A 19864-nucleotide genomic window follows, 5' to 3' on the forward strand; every position below is an offset into this window, starting at 1 on the left:
GGCATCCTCAGGAGCAGACAGACCTGATTCTGAAGCTTGCACCGCCTTAGCTCGGGTAGGTATACATAGCCCGAGTCTGTGTCGAACCTGGCCCCCAAATATTCTAGAGATTGCGAGGGGGTCAGGTGACTTTTGGCCATATTGACGACCCAGCCTAGAGATTGAAGTACTGAGACCACTCTGGCTGTAGCTTGATAGCTCTCTGTTACAGAGTCTGCTCTGATGAGCCAGTCGTCTAGGTACGGGTGAACCCTGATACCTTCTCGCCTGGTTTTGGCGAGGCCAAAAGGCAAGGCCCGGAACTGGAAATGTTTTCCCAACACCGCAAACCTCAGAAATTTCTGGTGCGGGGGCCAAATTGGTATGTGCAAGTAAGCTTCTTTCAGGTCTAGAGACGTGAGAAACTCTCCTGGCTGTACCGCAGCAATGATGGAGCGCAGGGTGGAAATGCCACACTCTCAGGGACTTGTTTAATTCTTTTAAGTCCAGAATAGGGCGAAAAGACCCACCTTTTCACGGCACCACAAAGTAGATGGAGTATCGGCCGTAGCCGTGTTCGGCGGGAGGTACCGGGGACACGGCCCCTAACTGAATCAGACCTTTCAAAGTCTCCTCTACCGCCGCCCGTTTGGCGGCAGAACCGCATCGGGACTCCACAAACACGTCTCTTACTGGGGCGTTGAATTCTATTCTGTAGCCATCTCTGATCAGGTCCAGAACACACTGATCTGAGGAACTATTGGCCCACTCCTCGGCAAAGAGGGAAAGACGTCCGATGACAGGAAGCGAGGAGGGGGCCGGCGCACCATCATTGAGAGGGTCGCCCCTGAACTCCAGGCCTAGAGCCGGTGGCTGCGGAACGCTTGTCCGAGCGAAAGGAGTTCTCTGCTGAAAAACGGGCACGAGAAGTGAACCCAGCAGAAAGCCCCGGGCAGTACCTTCTAGCTTCACGGAAGCGAGGTCTATAAGAGGAGTGGACCGCCTGGCCCTTGGAGGAAGGCCTCGGCCTATCTTCGGGCAAGCGCTGGGGTTTAGGATCTCCCAGGCCTTTAACAATTTTTTTTCCCAACTCCTCACCAAATAGGAGAAGGCCTTGAAAGGGCAACTTCACCAACCTCTGCTTAGAGGCCATGTCTGCTGCCCAATGTCGTAGCCAAATAAGATGGCGAGCCGCCACTGCTACTGCCATTTGTTTAGCCGAAGCTCTGACAATATCATAAAGGGCATCAGCCAAAAAGGACAAGGCCGACTCCAGCCGCGGAGCCACATCCGAGAAGGGCTCCGCTCCATCTCCGGGCTGTTCCACTGCCTGTTGCAACCACGCCAGGCAGGCTCTAGCAGCATAAGAACTGCATGCAGACGCCCGAACAGTAAGACCTGCAATTTCAAAGGACCGTTTAAGTGCTGCTTCCAGCCTACGGTCTTGTATATCCTTCAGGGCAACTCCTCCTTCCACAGGGAGGGTAGTTCTCTGTCACTGCAGTGACTAGGGCATCTACTTTAGACATTGCAAAGCGAGCCAAATGCTCCTCACGCAGAGGGTATAATTGCCCCATAGCCCTGGAAACTTTCAAAGGTCCCTCGGGGTCAGCCCACTGAGCGGAAATAAGCTCTTGGATGGAGTCATGCAAAGGAAAGGCTCGAGCAGGCTTTTTGGTACTAGCCATCCTAGGATTCACAGAGGAGGCCGTGCCACTGTCAGGCTCTTCAATAGAATGGACCTGTAGGCATAGGCGGTTGGTGGCCCAACTGTTTGGGGAGGCGAAAGGGGGCGGGGTCAGGGGTGGAGCTTAAATCCATAATTGCCTGATAACACACAGAAAAAAATAAATAAAAATAAAAGTCACAATTAATACCTTTTATTAAATTTAGATATTAGATATGTATCATATGTCAAAGAATAAAGTGGTTGCTCAAAGCATATTCTAAGCACAATCACTCAACTGCAAAACACTATGCACAACTTTGTGCAAAAACACACTCAGAACCTTACTGTACCATAAATATTACACTGGGCAGAACCTAATACACCAATATACCACCCATATGGAAAATGCAGACTGTCAACAATATGAAACAAGGGATCATATCATCACAATTCTCATGCAGAGCCACAAAACACCCTAATTCATGTTTAATGTGGGATAAAATGCCATAAATAAGTAAATAAATATAAACTTTTAATGTTGAGCACCTGATTCTCAAAGTGGACATATTCCAAACACTATAATGAAAATAAAATGATCTTTTCTACCTTTGTTGTCTGGTTGTCCGATTCTGCTGCTATCTGTTCTCAGTGCAGGTCAGGAAGTCATCCTCCTTAAATATCTCCCTGGCAACCCAGCCAACCCCCCCCCCCCCCCTGCTCTCCCAGCAGTAAGGTAAACAAACCATGAACCAATTTCTACAATTGGTTACACAAGGCTAGAGGGCTTTCACTGCAGCTCCTGCTGTGAGGATGGAGGAAAATCAACAATTTAAACCTCTCAGAGCACAGCAGGGGAGGCTTAGCCTGTCCAAGCCTCTTATACCGGGCGCCTATGCCTGTAGGGCATCTGAAATAAGCGCTGGCAGCTCATCACGGTGGAAAATCCTCACCGCGGAGGGATCATCCAGATCCTGTGGTAATTCTGCACCTGACTCTGGCTCCTCAGACCATGAAGGCCAGCCAGAACTCTCCGAATCCTCACAGCCCGACCACGGGGGGGAAAAAGGAGGTGCACCACAATCTGAAGGGGAATTAGCCCTTCTACGCTTTTCTTTATGCCAATTATCAGGGAAAATAGCCTCAGCGGGCAGTCCAAGGCCAGAATCCACCGGGACACACACACACACACACACACACACACACACACACACACACGGACAATAGAAGGGGCCTCAGACGACCCTTGAGTGAGAGCTCTTTTCAGCATGTATGCTTTATGCAATAACAACACAAAATCAGGGGAGAAAAACTCGCCCTGGGCACCCAGATCCCGTCTGGGGCTAGCCGCTCCCTGAATAGCCTCAATTCGAGGTCCCCCCCCCCCCCCCCCGGGGCTCAGGGTTCTCCGTCTCTACGGAGGCCGCGCTATGCGGAGAATTCAAAATGGCGTCCGCTGCCAGCTCTGAGCGGGAAGAATCATTGCTCGCCATGCTCGGGCCGGCTCTTACACCTGTACAACACGATTTACAGAGCCCCGCTGCTGATTTGCGCTTGCCACACCGGGAACAGCGCTTTACATTCTCTGCAGCCATCGCCAAAAACGGCGGGAAAATTCAAAATGGCGGTTTCATGCCAAAAACGCCCCGATCGCGGGCCCACCCCGGAGGAGTTAGAAAACACTCTTACCTCACCGGACCGAGTATCACAGCTCCGGTCCCAAAGAAGAATCAAAGGAAAACCTCTGTTCCATTTTTTTTTTTTTTAACGCTGTGAGGAAAGCAGAGGTAATAAGAACTTCAGAGGCTCAGATGAGTGGGAAAGGCAGGGAAAGGCGAACCAATGTGCCTGCATCCACTGAGTGGGAAAGGATAGGGGAAAGCAAGCTAATATGTCCACATCCACGGGGGCATGGGTAAGGCAGGGAAAGGGCTAACCTATGTGCCTTCAAAGTGAAGCTGCTATAGCCTCTAACACCCCGGCTAACAACTGGCAAGCCAGGAGCCACCCCCAGGCAGATTTTTGATGGAGCTCGAAGAAGATGCAGCCACCCTGCTTGGGGAGATAGAGAATACCGAAGAGGCAGTGGAGCTGGCTGGCCATGAGGCACTGTGAAAAGTTGAGTGCTCTCTATCTCCCCCTGCTGGTTGATGGACACAACCCATACGTAATTGGCTTCATCTGCTTGATGACAAGGAAATAAGATTTTCAAATATGGAATGGAATCACCACAAGGTGGCAAAAATCTGCTCTAAAGTATGCTAAACGCCCAGTCTTTGGAACTAAACTATTGATCCCTGTTTGGTTCCACCTAGTTCTTTAAAATTCTCTTAACACATTAAAATGCATCTATGAACCACTCCACACTTTTTCAGTGGCATCTCTCTCATCTAATCCACCCCTAACCAACGTGTGCATCTGTGTTAGGTGTTATTTCCTAAATAAAAGTTTCCAATTCCCACCTATCCCTGCTGCTGTAGGGTGGTCCTACTGGCACAATGTCTTCTCTGCAGTTCTACACCCATCTGAACTTAAAATATTAACCTGAGCTGGTGGGGATCCCCAAGCCCTCTCAGCTGAAGACCTCCTCAATAGCATCCAGAGCTCCCTCCAGGACTGCTTAGCAGCTTTCCTGTGCTACTCAACACTGGCACTCAGTGCATGCTCAGTTTTTGCAAATGTTGGCATCAGGTGGCACAGGAAAGCTGCCAACTACTGAGCTGTGCTGCAGAACGTTCTGGCTGCTTTTGAGAAGGTCTTCAACTAGCGGGGCTTGGGGAATCCTACCAGCTGCTGCTGAGTGGGCCTTAGGCCAAAGTTGACAAGCCCTAAATATTGGAAATTACTGTCATGAGACAAAATGAGCAGGACCCAAGGCAGGATCAAGTCACAGGAAGTTAGTTAGGATTCAGCACTAGGCACTTAACTCAGGAACATAAATGTTGGTATAAATAAACAAGCAGGTCTAAATTTAGAAGCTTGCCTAAAGTTAGGACACTAAATTTAATTTAAACATTAGCTTTCTTTGAATATTGGCCTGTACATAAACAAAGCAGCAGCAAGCAACCATAAGATGTAATTAAAAGTTCAGCCATTTACCTTTCAGACCTTGGATATAGGTCTCCCAAACAGTGGGACTGTCTTCATAGACGACCATAATGCATCGCTTTAGTCTTTTTAGGTCCAAGAGAGAAAAATAAGTGCGTATGAAGTGGCAAGCAAGGACAGTAATGTCTGTTGACTGCTCAGCACAGTCTCCAGAACTGCCAGTCTTATTAGCAAAGATTTTCAGTTCTAAACACAAAGCTGTTAGTTGTGCGAGGTCCTCCTGAACTTCTTTTGGAAAGACACATAGGTGGTACACCTGGAATGCGTGATCCGATGCCTCCTTAGAATCGGTAGCAGGTTTCTCCACTTCCTCTTTAGAATTTTCAGCCTCTAAGTCAGGCTCCTTTTCCTCCAGAACCTCTCCCTCTTCTCCATTAGCTAAATGCACATTCTGATGATTCTCAGCTAACACGCTGGAAGCTTCCTGGAAGCAAAATGCTTTCTCTAGGTGTGGAAGCCACTCCTGCAAGACCTGCTTCAGGGTCTCAATGTTGAACAAAACCAATGGGTCCTGCAGCCTGGCTCTGTAAATCAAAACAGAAAACAACTTTTTTCAAGGCATTGAAGCAAAGAGTTTATTTAGAAAAAGTGATGAGAAAAAAAGGAAAAGGGATGGAGACTGTAGTACTGAAGCAAAGGTGGATCTTTAAATGAAAAAAAATCCACAGGACCTCAGGCAAACTGAATTCAAGTTTTAACTCACAGAAAAGGCCACATTACTGCACCTTTTAGACCAGACACTCAGAATACACATTCTAGACCAATGTTTCACAGCATGGTTGCCGAAGGATGCCCGAGTGTGTCTCATTTTAAACTGTATTAAGCACGCATTAGCAAGCACGCATTAGAATCTAACACAGTTTATTAAAAGGACCCCAGAATTTATTTATTTTCATTCATTTGATATACCGCTAAAGGCCTACACATAGAGGGGCATTTTTGATATGACGTCTAAGTTCGACTTTGGACATTTTGCAAAAAACGTCCAAAATCTGAATAGCAAAGGTCATTTTCAAAAAAGAAAAACGTCTCTCTTTTGTTGTCGAAAATGGAAGTTTTTGTGATTTCGATGTTTTATTTTTTGGTCCAGTTTCGGAAAAAAATACATCCAAGTGTAAAACGCACAAAATCAAGCCATTGGGATTTAGAAGAGCCAGCATTTTTAGTACACTGGTCCCCCTGACATCTCAGGGAAGCAATAGGGCACCCTAGGGGCAATGCTACCAGGTACATATTTGACCACTGCTCCCTTACCTTGTCTGCTGACCCCCCACCCCAAAAAAAAACCACTACCCCCAACGGTACACCACTACCATAGCCCTTACGGGTGAAGGGGGCACCTATAGTGGGTTTTCTGGTGAGTTTTGGGGGGCTCACAGTTTCCTCCACAAGTGTAACAGGTAGAGGGAAATAGAAGCCTGGGTCCACCTATCTGCAGTGCACTGCAGCCACCACTAGACTACTCCAGGGACCTGCATGCTGATCTAATAGACCTGAGTATAGCATCTGAGGCTGGCAAGTAATGTTTTTCATCACATTTTCTTTTGGGGGGGGGGGGGGGGGGTGGAGGAAAGGAGGTTATTGACCACTGGGGGAATAAGGGGAGATCATCCCTGATTCCCTCCAGTGGTTATCAGGTTATTTAGGGCATCTTTTTGTCCCTTATTCGTTATGGAAAATCATTTTTATTTAAGACAAATATGCAACACATAGTTAACCGGTGAAAGATATGCACATCCATGAACAAGGTATTAGAACAGACTTATCATGAACAGTCACCTATTCTTTAACTTTTATACATCAAAAATGGAATTCCTTCTAAGCAGAGCATTCTCTCCTCCCAAGCCTACCCTCCCCCCTTCCCCCCCATCACCCCCCATTTCCCTCCCTCTTGTCTCTTATCAAACCCCCCCTTCCACAATCCCCCCTCCCAGCCTTGGGTTCCAGTAGGTGCGAACAAGATACTCAGAGGGTAGAAGAATCATTAAATGTAAGGCTACCTTCAAAGAGGGACTTAGATTCTTATAACCCCCATAAAATAAAAAGACCTTATCCAACCAACTGAAACCCTCACACCATTCAACGATCTATCCCCCCATCCATTCTCATTCACTTCCTAATGCACCTCCTTCCCCCCCCACCAAGTAAAACCCCCGCACCAACCACTTGAAACACTACATATGGGACTGTTTCATGAGAAGACTATGTAAGCCGCATTGAGCCTGCATTGTGTGGGAAAGCGCGGGGTACAAATGTAATAAATAAATAAATACTCTAGGGGATAATTCCAAAATATATGACTCCCAAACAGACCAAAACATTTTCTTACGCTTCGGGGTTAGTCGCGCATCTCTTGCGTCCATAAGTAGCAAAGCATGATATGCACTCTTCCAAAACCAAACGTTAGGGGGCTATATCCTGAGTCCAACATTGAAGGATACACTTCTTCCCCACCACAGCAGCCTTATATATGAATGCCCACTCTCTGCCAGTAAAAGCGGCACCCCAAGCTCTCTGCCCAAGAATAAGTTGCGTCGGTGATACATTAATCGGTTTATGCAATAAATGCTCCCAATACCTAATCAAAGCAATCCAATAGTGTTGTATAGGTGGACAACTCCACAAGGAATGAGCCAAAGTGGCCCTAGGATCTCCACATTTGGCACAATTTTTTGTCTCTTGGAAGCCTGCATTATACGCCTTTCGAGGAGAGAAATATGATCTAGTAAGAATCCGGAATTGACACTCTCTATAATTAGAACTGTAGACATTTTTTGGAATCTGTTGTAATAATGGCAAAACATCCCTCTCCCAGAAAGAACAGCCAAGATCCTCACTCCATCGGCTCACCAGCAGAGCGAAATCTTTACCAGGAAGTAACTGGAGAATACTCTTTTGAAGATTTGTTACTAGATTGGACAATCTTTTTCGGCCGACAACTCAACAATGAAAACACCCCTTTCGAACATCTCAACCCAAAGGTGTGACAATAGTGAGTGGCCTGCATATACGCAAAGGAATTTAAAGGGTGCGGTCGGAGTTCCTTCATCACTTCCACAAACGTTTGCAATGTGCCGTCCTCCCGCAACAAATCAGCAACATAAAATATCCCCTGCGCTGCACTGCCCATTTATGAAATATACCTTTTGCCTGACCCAGTCCAAAGTCCAAATTTCTCACTAGTGGCAGAAAGTCCGTGCATCGGGGGTCCTGCTTCAAAGCCTGTAATAAAATGTTCCACGCATGTCGCAGAGAATGCAACAGACTGTGTCTTTTCAACCTGGGAGGTAAACCAGGTTATGTAGCCTCATATTAAGTAATCCCAATCCTCCAATGACCATATTTATTTTATTTTTTATTTTTGTTACATTTGTACCCCGCGCTTTCCCACTCATGGCAGGCTCAATGCGGCTTACATGGGGCAATGGAGGGTTAAGTGACTTGCCCAGAGTCACAAGGAGCTGCCTGTGCCTGAAGTGGGAATCGAACTCAGTTCCTCAGGACCAAAGTCCACCACCCTAACCACTAGGCCACTCCTCCACTCTAAGTTCTCTAAGGGAAGTTTAGGTTCCACCCCCCCCCCCCCCCCCCCCCCAAGCAGAAATGTACAAGAAATCGTGTAAGAGTCTTAAGATCCTTTTGCAATAAGCAGAGAGGTAACCAATACTATACACGGCGGAAAGACACAAGTTGGAGAGCCTCGGGCACAGCGCATGGTGGAGAAGAAGAGCTGCAGAGCGGAGACTACAGACTGAGATGCTATCGCCCTTGCGCTAATGTTGTATGATAAAACTGCTGCATGGACCAACTCCACTGCCCTGTCGCATGTTACATGCTACGGGTTGAAAGACTTCCTGAGGTAAATGGTGAATTCAACTGAAGAACTTAAAACTTAATTCTGTAAGGTTGAATAACTCCTGAGATGACCTGTAGGTTCAGTTGAAGAACCACAATCCTAACTTTGTATGGTTAAAGAATGTACTTAGATCAAATCTATTGTCCTGCTGCATGCTGAATGGCTCTCTGAGTTAACATGCTGGTTAGGGTTTATGTAATATATGCAGGGTAAATTCACTGAACCAATGCACCACTGAAGTGTTTAACGACTTTAAAGTTTACAATGCTTTTTTTATGCCTTTTTAAGCTCCTCATATCATTATAATGAATTGTAAGACTGTAAATTGCCAATATACTGAATTGTAATATACTAAATTGTGTACAAGTACGCACACTGAATTGAATTGCACGTTTAACTATAAACGTCAATCAATCACCACTACTCCGCATGGCTGAACTCTAACTTACATCCGAGCTTGCAGCACTACACATACTAATCGTCAACATGAACACTAACAAACTACTCCTAACCATCTACTGTCTTTCATTAATCCACCATGCACTGACAACCCCTCTCACAGACAATAATTTACCCACAACACATAATCCATGCACACAACCCAAAAACAATACACCCACCCAAAAGACCAAAAAATGGAACGGAAAACCTACCAACTACGGACACAATCAACAGAAAGGAAAGAAGGGACAAAATAAACTTAAATACCAAGAAGATAGACAACTAATAAAAATTATCACATCCTCAACCCCAACTGAACCCTAACAACTAATCCAAATGGGATACATAAATGCCAGATCGGTAGTTAATAAAACTATGACAATATCCGACTGGATCACGACAGACAATCTCGACTTCTTATTGATTAGTGAAACCTGGATCCATGACCTCAAAGATCCCATAATCTTAGAACTATGCCCTCCTGGGTACAAAATTACCCACTGGACAAGGAACGGAAAAAGAGGAGGAGGCATAGCTATAAATCTTTAGATCCCAATTCACCGTCACAACAATAGCCGAATCCATACTTCCTCAACTTGAAATAGCTTCAGTTAGAATCAACCACCCAACCCTACTTGACCACCTAAACCTTATCTTGTTTTATAGACCACCAGGCAATTGGCAAGACTACCAAACACATTTCATGGATTTCATTTGAAATACATGTGTTTCCACCCAAAACCTTCTTATAGCAGGAGACATCAACCTTCACCTTGAGGATACAAACCTAGCAAATGTATCTGAATGCAACGACTTCCTCCAACTCTGGGAGCTTCACTGGCCAACTATGCAGCCCACCCATATTATGTTTCAACGTTTTTATTGATGATTTCACAGATTAACACAATCATTTGATTAAGTACATAACAGTTTCTAACTTTGTCCGTCATATGTACACTAATCCCCGGTCGTTATCATCAAGTTTTGTTGTTACAGTTCCTTCCCAATCTCCCCTTCCCCCCCTTTTTTTACTGCCTTTAACATAATCCTTGTACAAAGATAGAAACATATATATAACAATTAACATTACATGCTATCTGCAATTTCCAAGAATAATAACTTGTATTTTGTACCGTGGTGAACCCCTTTTCTAATTCCCCCCTCCCTCTCATCCCCCTCCCCCCTTTATTATTAAACATTCCGCATTCACTTCATGAGCCATTCGGTCACTTCCTCCTCCCACTCCTATGCTACGGTGTTGGTTAAGTGTCTCTGCCTTATTTTGTGCTACTGGACTCCAGTTGCCATTATCCTCACCATCCTTTATGGTCCCCTATGTGGAAAATTTATTTAATACTGCACTTCTCACTTTATGGGATATACTTTGTAAGTACTTGGTCCAAATGGAGACAAACCTCTTTCTTTTCTTGGGAGTGCCCAGGGCTTCCCTGGCCTCCCATAGCATCAATGCAGCCCACCCATATTAAAGGACACACATTAGACATGATTACACACAAATTCTCATCAGAACAAAATCTCGCACTAACAGATACAAAATGGACAGCTATTCCATGGTCCGATCACTACAAAGCAAACCTCTCCCTTCACTGGCGACCAAAAGATTCACAACATAAACAACAACATACCTACACCACGAGAGGCAAAATAGACCCGCTAATATTCTGGCAACAATTCTATAATAATGAACGGTCAACACCTACAGACTCACCCCAATTTCTTCAGGAATGGGACAACAGATACAGAATCATATTAGACAACATAGCACCACTTCAAACCAGAACCTCACACAGAAAAAACTCAATACCATGGTTTAATGAAGAATTGAAAGAATTAAAAACACAAGTCAGAAGACTAGAGCGAGCATGGAATAAGAAAAAAGATGACTCCGCACTTAACGATTGGAAACAACTACAAAGAAAATACACCATCAGACAAACTAAAAGATCATACTACAAAACTAAAATCGGATCAGACTACAAGGACACACAAACTATTCCAGTTCGTAAACAAACTATTAATTACCACACCAGTTACTTCTAACAACATAGACACCCCATCAGCAAACAATCTCACCAACTACTTCAAAGAAAAAATTATAAAGCTACAACTCATGATACCTATCAACACAACTGATTATGCAAACCTCCTCGAGTGTTTAGACCCAATACCTGAAGAATATCCAGCAGACCGATCATGGACCAACTTTGACACACTATTGATCGACGTCTCCCAATCGCTCGGAAGATACGCCAAATTGCAATGCAAATTAGACATCTGTCTCACTAACCTTATAAGATCCGCCCCTCAACTATACAAAGCAGACCTCACGAATTACCTGAACTACATGCTACAAAATGGGCTCTTCCCAAAAGATAAAGGAAGCATTCTACTTACCCCTCTACCGAAAGATGCAAAGTAGCGCTATAGAAATGCTAAATAGTAGTAGTAGTAACTACCGTCCAGTGGCATCTATTCCATTGATAATCAAACTTATGGAAGGCGCAGTGACGAAACTGCTCACTAACTACCTAAGTAAGCACTCAATTCTTCATGAATCTCAATCAGGATTTCGGTCGAACCACAGCACTGAAACAGTACTAGTGACTTTAATGAATAAATTTAAACAAACAATTGCAACTGGCAAAAACATACTTCTCTTGCAATTTGGTATGTCCAGTGCCTTTGACATGGTCAACCATGAAATATTACTACATATCCTAGAATACTTTGGAATTGGAGGAAACGTTCTTAATTGGTTCAGAGGATTCCTGACCACAAGGATATACCAAGTAACAGCTAACTCGACTATATCAGCCCCATGGACACCTGAATGTGGAGTCCCCCAAGGATCCCCTCTCTAGCCAACCCTTTTCAACTTAATGATGATACCCCTAGCCAAGTTATTAGCCAATCAAAACCTCAATCCATATATATACGCAGACGATGTCACGATCTACATCCCGTTCAAACATGAAAGGAAATCAACAAGGAGATCAACCAAACCTTCCAAATCATGCACTCCTGGGCGGACGCATTTCAGCTAAAACTCAACGCAGAAAAAACACAATGTCTTATACTCACCTCACAACATAACACTAGCAAGTTCACTACCATAACCACACCAAACGTTTCCCTCCCCGTCTCAAACACTTTGAAAATACTTGGAGTCACCATCGATCAAAATCTCACACTAGATTGCCACGTGAAGAATACCACCAAAAAATGTTCCACTCCATGTGGAAGCTCAAAAGAATGTGTGTGGTGGAATAGACATGTCAGTATGTTAGCATACATACAGTTGAAAGGTGGTATATTAACTGTAAGATAACCAATCAATTATACAATAGTACTACTATATTATGCTAATTATGTTAACTTATTTTGCTACTATATTATGCTAACTAATAGAATTTAGTAACAGAATGATATCATGCTTCAGTGCAGCAGAATTTGGTATCAGAATAATTCCATGTTATAATACAGCAACCGTGTTCTGAGGACATAAGTTTTGTGCTACAATACAGCAATAATGTTGTGCTACAGTACTACAACAATGTTAAGCTACATGTGATGTAGCTACACTACAGCAATAATGTTGTGCTACAGTACTGCAACAATGTTAAGCTACATGTGATGTAGCTACACTACAGCAACAATGATGTGCTACACTACAGCAACAATGTTTTGAGGGATATCAGTTATTTCAGCGGTAGGGAACAATTCAGTCCTTCAGTACTGCAGAGATACTATTGGGACATAAGTAATTCAAAAATTAGAGGTTTTGAGAGGGCTTGAATGGCTTAGACTTTGGTTGGTCTTACTAAACTAAGAGGTATTCTCTAAGTCAGTCCGCATGCAGCAAAAAGCAGAGGAGTAAGTTTATACAATGATTGTTACCCTGCAAATTGGGTTCTTATCTTTTCTCTGCTGGAGCATCGGCTGGCAGGGCTGCACTCATTTCCTGGGTTCTGGATCAAGGGTGTAGTCCGCCAAGTTATGGCGCGTTATGGCCCGTCTCCGGGGATCGCACATGGAGAAGGTCGATTCACTTCCCGATAAGGGTTGCGAAGGTAAACGTTACTTGCCTTTGGGGACTTGTGATGGCCCGTCTCCGGGGATCGCACATGGAGAAGGTCGATTCACGTCCTGATAAGGGTTGCGAAGGTAAACGTTACTTGCCTTTGTGGACTTGTGCGGTGTTCAGGTGCTTAGGTCTGCTGGAAGCTGCATTTAGTCGTTGTTGTGGCCCGGTTGAAGGATCGCATGTGGAGGTCTTGGTTGGTCCTTTGTGTTATACGGGTATCACGTCGTCTGCTGCCGTTCGGTTCTACGGTTCCATGTGGCCAGCCGATGAGGGAGAGCCATTTGCCTCAGCTTGCGTCGCCGCATGTTGTTTGTCTTTGCAGCGATAAGCGCCGGGTGGACTCGAAGAGGTGGTGTGGGTGCAGGGTAGGCCTGGGTATGATTGATCCTGGACTCGGCTTCAGCGTTATCGTTAGTCACCGTGGGGAGGGTTCGCTTGTCTATCCCTGCTTGGGTAAGTAGCGGTTCGCTCCACCAGCTGATTCCGTCTGTACCTGCTGCCCACAGTCTCAACGAAGGTACGGAGCTCTGCAATGTCCATCTTATTCTGTCACCATCTTAACCCGCGGGGAAAAAAGAGTCATGCGGTATAAACTGATTCTGCCACTAAGTGACAGTGGCAAGGTATGTAAGTGACAGTGGCAAGGTATGCCAGACAGCTAATTGTAGACGTGCATCATTAATTAACTGGTCCACATTAATCTTGTAAAGACTGCAGGGATCAGCAGGTAACGAGATGCCTAGATATCTAAAACTTTCCGAGGCCCATTTCAAAGGGACTACCCCTTTCCAACAATTACGAACCTCTAGGAAAGTTGGTAACCCCTCCGATTTAGTCATGTTAAGACAAAATCCAGAAAAGGAACCATACTCCGCAAAGCTCTCCAACAGCACCAGGAGAGAACTATCAGGAAAAGACAAATGGACTAACAAGTCATCAGCAAAGGCGGAGATTTTAAATTCATGTGATCCCAAAGCTACCCCCCCTAACAATTTCTCTGATCAGTGGGTCCAAAGTCAGAGAAAACAACAACGGAGATAGTGGACATCCCTGTCGCGTACCACCCAGAATAGGGAATGACTCTGAGATCTGTCCATTAACCAGTACTCTAGCTTCTGGTGCCATATATAATGTCCGTACAGCCAGTGCAAAAAAGCCCTCGATACCATAGGTCCAAACCACTGCAAACAAGAATCCCCAGACAACCCTATCAAAGGTCTTTTCAGCATCAAAACTGACAAGCAAAGTGGGCACATGAGCCATCTGCGCCTGCTCTAAAGATGCCAGCATAGTACGAATATTTTTGACAACTTGTCTCCCCCTAATGAATCCGACCTGAGGCTCCGCTATCAGTGAAGGCAAAATATGCACTAGCCTGTTAGCTAGGATGCCCGCCAACAACTTTGCCTCATATCCAATCAGAGAAATGGGTCCTTCCCTGGTTTCGGAAACACCACAATCTCCGCCATACGTAACGACTCCGGTAGATGTTGAGTTTCCACTATAATTTTAAACAATTTTACTAGAAGATGTTGAATATCTGGTAGCATCAATTTATAAAATTCCACTCTGTAACCATTAGGCCCAGGGGCTTTACAGAACACACTCCTCCCAAATGCCCACACCACTTCATCCAGACCTATTGGAGTATTAAGAGCCACCATCTGGGTCTCCGACACCCTAGGAAAATCCAAACTACCTAAATATATTTCCAGTTCCATTTCATTCCCTTCCGTTGGTGTATATAATGTCCGATAAACCGATCGAAAATCTGTACGATCTCGCCGTCGCTATGTACCAGTTTCCCCGTTGCATTATGCATGGTCAACACCTTTCTAGGTCCCCTATTTTGTCTTACCAAACGCACCAACAACCGGCCTGCTTTATTCCCATGCTTGTGTAGTTGGTATTGATAATACAGGCTGACTTTTTTGCTCTTTGATGTTATCAGTTCATTCACAATGAGCTCTGGGCGGCTAGATATCGATCTCGGTTTTCCTCCGAGGGACATTTCCCATAGCTCTGTCAAAGTGTGACATTCTTTTCCAGTTGTAATATGGCCGCATCTCTTCTCTTCCATTTAGTGATACTATAAGCAATGATATCTCCTCTTAACACTACCTAAGCTGCTTCCCAGAATAAGACAGTGTCTGTTCTATGTTGGCTGTTGAACTCCTCCACTTAGTTTTAATATAATTTTGAAAATCCAGGTCTTGATACAAGTCTAATGGAAATGCCCACCTCCTGAACAAGGGGCCAGCTTGCCCTCCCCCTAGTTCCATCCAAATAGGGGCATGGTCTGATATTGCTGTGGGATCAATTGTAGCCAAATGAATATTCGGAAAGAGACCTTCCCCTACTAAGATATAATCTATACGGAACTGAGTTTGATGAGCCCGCGATAAGTGGGTGAAATCTTTCTCACCCGAGTTCAACAGATGCCATACATCTCTACCAGTCCTAAAGTAGAACAAAGTAATGGTATCCCCTTAGTGCCATCATAACGAACTCATCCCGGGGAATGTGATTTATCCAAAAGAGGGTCTGCCACAACATTAAAGTCTCCTCCTACAACAACTGGATCACCCACATAAGGTTGGAGCTTATGTATAAGTTTACAGTAAAAAATTTTTATCATAGGCATTGGGAGCATAAATATTACATAAAACATAAGGGGTGCCATCAATATTCAACTGTGCAATAATATAGCGCCCCTCCGGGTCCACTTCTACTGATTTCTTCTCTATCTGCAAGTTTTTATGAAATAATATAATTACCCCCTGTTTTTTTCCCCTTAGCTGGAGCTTCAATGTAATCCCCCACCCACCAGGTGTTTAATTTACAATGTTCAGAGTAGTTTAGTTGAGTCTCCTGAAGAAAAGCTATCGAAGCTCCTTTCCTATGCAGGCTGTGCAAAATTTTTTCCTTTTTATCGGAGACACGATACCTCCAACATTCCATGAGTATATTTTCCAATTTGTCATGTGACACTACCCAGGTATGACCAGCAAAGAAAGCTCATCTGTCTTAACATCCAGGCATGTCGTCCCAGCCTCCAACGTACCCGGCTGTACCAACTTTGTCTTCTCCACAGCTCTTGGTCCTCATAAGATCCCTGTACTACTACTACTACTACTTAACATTTCTAGAGCGCTACTAGAGCATCAAACCACCCATCCCCCCTTCCCCATAAATCACATTACTTCCTCCCCCCTCTATAAAAGGCCCTTCCCCCACCTCCCCACCTTGTATACCCTTATAAAACCCTCCCCTTTAATCTAACCCCCACCTACTCTGGAGTTCTCACGTCTTAATCGCCCCTCCCCCCCCCCGTATAATCCCTAGTTCCAACAAGTCCATCCCAGGACCACAAAGTGTCCTCTACTAACCAAATTACAGTACCCTCTAAACTAAATCCACCACAAAAACAGCCCCCTTCCCAATCACTCAGCAATGGCACTACCAATTGCTATCTGCCCCCAACGGTACCAAAATCCCTGTACCAAAAACAGATAACCCCCCCCCCCCCCCCCACACACACACACTCACACATCACCTTAACAGAATACTTCGCAGATGGCCTATCCCGTATTACTCACCCACCATACATACATAAAGTTGGCTCCCTTAGTGAAGCTATTATTCCCTTTAAACAGCCTCCCCTCCCTTACCCACTCAGCATGACAGGATACCTAGTATCTTACACAGCTCAACATCATTCATGCACAAAAAAAAAATAAAGGAGAGGGGGTAGGGGGTAGCTGTTGTACAACAGTAACAAAGGCAATGGTTATAAGCATTCACCCTCATAGTTAGCTGTGATAGTCACCCCTTCATAGGCTAAGGTTCTTTCTCCTAACATCATAGTAACTAACCGATATTTAACAATAAGGTCATGCAATATGGAGTGGAGGAGTAGCCTAGTGGTTAGTGCAGCGGACTCTGATCCTGGGGAACTGGGTTTGATTCCCACTGCAGCTCCTTGTGACTCTGGGCAAGTCACTTAACCCTCCATTGTCCCAGGTACAAATAAGTACCTGTATATAATATGTAAACCGCTTTGAATGTAGTTGAAAAAAACCACAGAAAGGCGGTATATAAGTCCCCATTCCCATTCACTGAATCAGCAATATACACTCTCCAAAGTAAAGTCAAACCTATCTGTGTAAGCCATATAAACAGAATACATCTGCATCCTGATATCCATTGTGACATACCTGAATCCAAATAACCCTTGTAAGATAATAAAGTATAGAGAAAAAGAGCGGAGACAGGAGTAATTAGAGACAGAAAACCGAGAAGAGGAAAAAAAAAAAAAGGAACTCAGGAAAATAGAGGGGGGGGGGGGGGGGGGAGGAGGAACATACTAGAAATACAAAAGTGTCAAAAGCAAACAGGAAGAGAGTCTTGGTGCATCGGAGCAGTAGGATCTTTTTCAGCTTTATAGAGTTCAGGGTAATCCCTTCTTCCTCCCCTCTCAGAAAGATTTATGTATGAGGCATGAGCTCCCAAAGGAAAAGCCGGATTAATGTTTTCCCTGTCTTCAGAACACAAGTACAGTATGCATGCCGACGAAATCCGAGGCAACTGACGAAAAACCGAGACAAATTTTTTGAAAAAACCCCCCAAAAAACGACGAAAACCGAAAACGACGATAACCGAAGTCAACGAAAACAGAGGTTTTACTGTATAGGAAATCTTTTTATAAACACATATTGGACCAAATGCATGATTTTCAATCACACCCTAGACTGGTGGGAGGTGATTTTAATTGGGTAGCAGATCCGGAATGGGATAGATCTCATAATCCTCAACATCATACAGCATATAAGACTAAGATTTGGCCTTGTTGTGTGAGGTTTTGGATCTGGTTGACGTTTGGCGTTTATTACATTCTACTGAACGAGATTATACCCATCTCTCTAGAGCACACCTGACACATTCTAAAATAGACTACTTGCTGGTGGACAAGAATTTCTTTTCAGAGATCATTGAGGCGGAGATAGGATCTATAGAGGTGTCAGATCATGCCATGGTGTGGTTACAGTTTTGTGTTGCTGAACATCAAAGAGCGTCCATATGTGGATTTCCACTTGATTTATACACTGATGCGCAGTTTTTAACCTATATCAGGGATAAATGGATGGAATATAAAACTTTTAATGCTGAACATGAGGCAGATCCTGTTCTCTTTTGGGAGGCGGCCAAGGTTGTCTTATGTTTCAACATTTTTATTGAGAAATCATCATGGTATACAAAATCAATCAACTCAATATACAACAAAGTACATGTAACAATCTCTCATTCAGAAGAGTCGTCGTTTGCCGTCTCTGGTTTTTATTTTCTATAATTTTTCTCCCCCCCCCCCCCCCCCCCATCCTAATCTATTCCCTCCCTACATTACTGGTCCATGTTATCACATTAACGACACGTATGTCAGGGTTTTTAATTATTCATTTACATGTAGTATTTTAATCCTTGTTCATTCTCAGTCCTTTCATTCTAAATACAACAATAAACAAAGGAACATCTTTTTATCTGAGGTGGAGCCCTTGTTCTGGTGGCTCCCCTCTATAACTTAACATAAACTGCTAACAGTCATAGACGTGGGTTTGGCGCTCTTGCACATGCACATGTTAGTACAGTACATACACCCACTCGGTGGTGTACAACCTTCATCCCTTGTATACTAAGGCGCATAATGTTTCTCCTTTATTCAACCATCCCCCCTACCCCCTCCATCCCTATTTCCTCATCGTCCCTCCTCTAACCCCCCCCCCCCCCCCCACATCCCTGCCTCTCTTAGTGACCTCCCTTGCTGGGGAAGGCATGTTAATGGATGATTCTAACCCAAGTGAGGCTGATTTACAACTGATTTAAAAGCAGATTGCGCCCGCGTGAGCTAAGGCTGTGTAGATATGGGCCCCAGGTGAGCAGAAATTGTTTCTTCCTTTTCGGGTTTGCCCTTTGCCTCTTTTGCTTCCCATGTAGCCAATTTGTGCAGTTGGTTCCGCCATTGCCAATATGCAGGCGGATCTGGGGAGATCCATTTTTGTAGGATGGCCTTACGGGCCAGCAGATATGCTTTACGACACCAAAGCCTGGTTCCCTCCATTTGTGTCTGAAAAGCAAGTTGTGTGTCTAACACGTAATGGTCCCACGTCCCCCCCATGGGTCTCCCTACCATTTTAGCCATGAACCTCCGAATCTGCCTCCAGAAGCCTTGTATCTTCGGGCATCCCCAGAAGGCGTGATACAAAGTGTGTAACCTATGAGCACATTTAACACAGTTCGTGTCCCTTGTGGGTCCCGAAGTGTAAGCCCGCATGATCACTCTGTATTCACATTCTCTTAGCCTTTCATCAATAGTAAGAAGCGGGATACGTCTTAGCAAAGCTCCTATGTCCCACCTCTCTAGGGTCACCCCTGACTCCTGTTCCCATTTATGTTTAATGTAGCCTAAATTTTTCGGCGGGGTACACCGCAGCAGTGCTTTATGCAGGGTGGACACTGTGATTCTCCCAGGCTCTAGGTCGTGGAAAAACTGTGTAATTTGGCTCCCAAGTTTCGACCTCAGGGCGGCCTGGTTTAGGTGTAAAATATAGTGCTTAGCTTGGGCGTATGCGAAACAGTCTCACCATGTGTTCCCTTATCTTGTCTTGCAAGTCCTCAAATTTTTTAATGTCCCCGTCTTGGCCTAACATGTGCT

General features: G+C 44.6%; 1 protein-coding gene across 6 annotated transcripts in view; it reads right to left on the reverse strand.

Moving 5' to 3' along the window:
• The window catches only part of HPS5 (HPS5 biogenesis of lysosomal organelles complex 2 subunit 2), a 379294-nt gene that overhangs the window by 60803 nt on the left and 298627 nt on the right, over positions 1–19864 (reverse strand). For all 6 annotated transcript variants that reach the window (XR_003941938.1, XM_030201106.1, XM_030201107.1 and 3 more), the window contains one exon: positions 4745–5277. Coding sequence is in view for 5 of the 6 variants with exons in the window: in XM_030201106.1 (XP_030056966.1) it covers positions 4745–5277 (533 nt within the window). In the remaining variant the exon portion in view is untranslated. The remainder of the gene's footprint in view (positions 1–4744; positions 5278–19864) is intronic.

The sequence above is a fragment of the Microcaecilia unicolor genome, chromosome 4, assembly GCF_901765095.1.
Source record: "Microcaecilia unicolor chromosome 4, aMicUni1.1, whole genome shotgun sequence".
Lineage (NCBI taxonomy): Eukaryota > Metazoa > Chordata > Amphibia > Gymnophiona > Siphonopidae > Microcaecilia > Microcaecilia unicolor.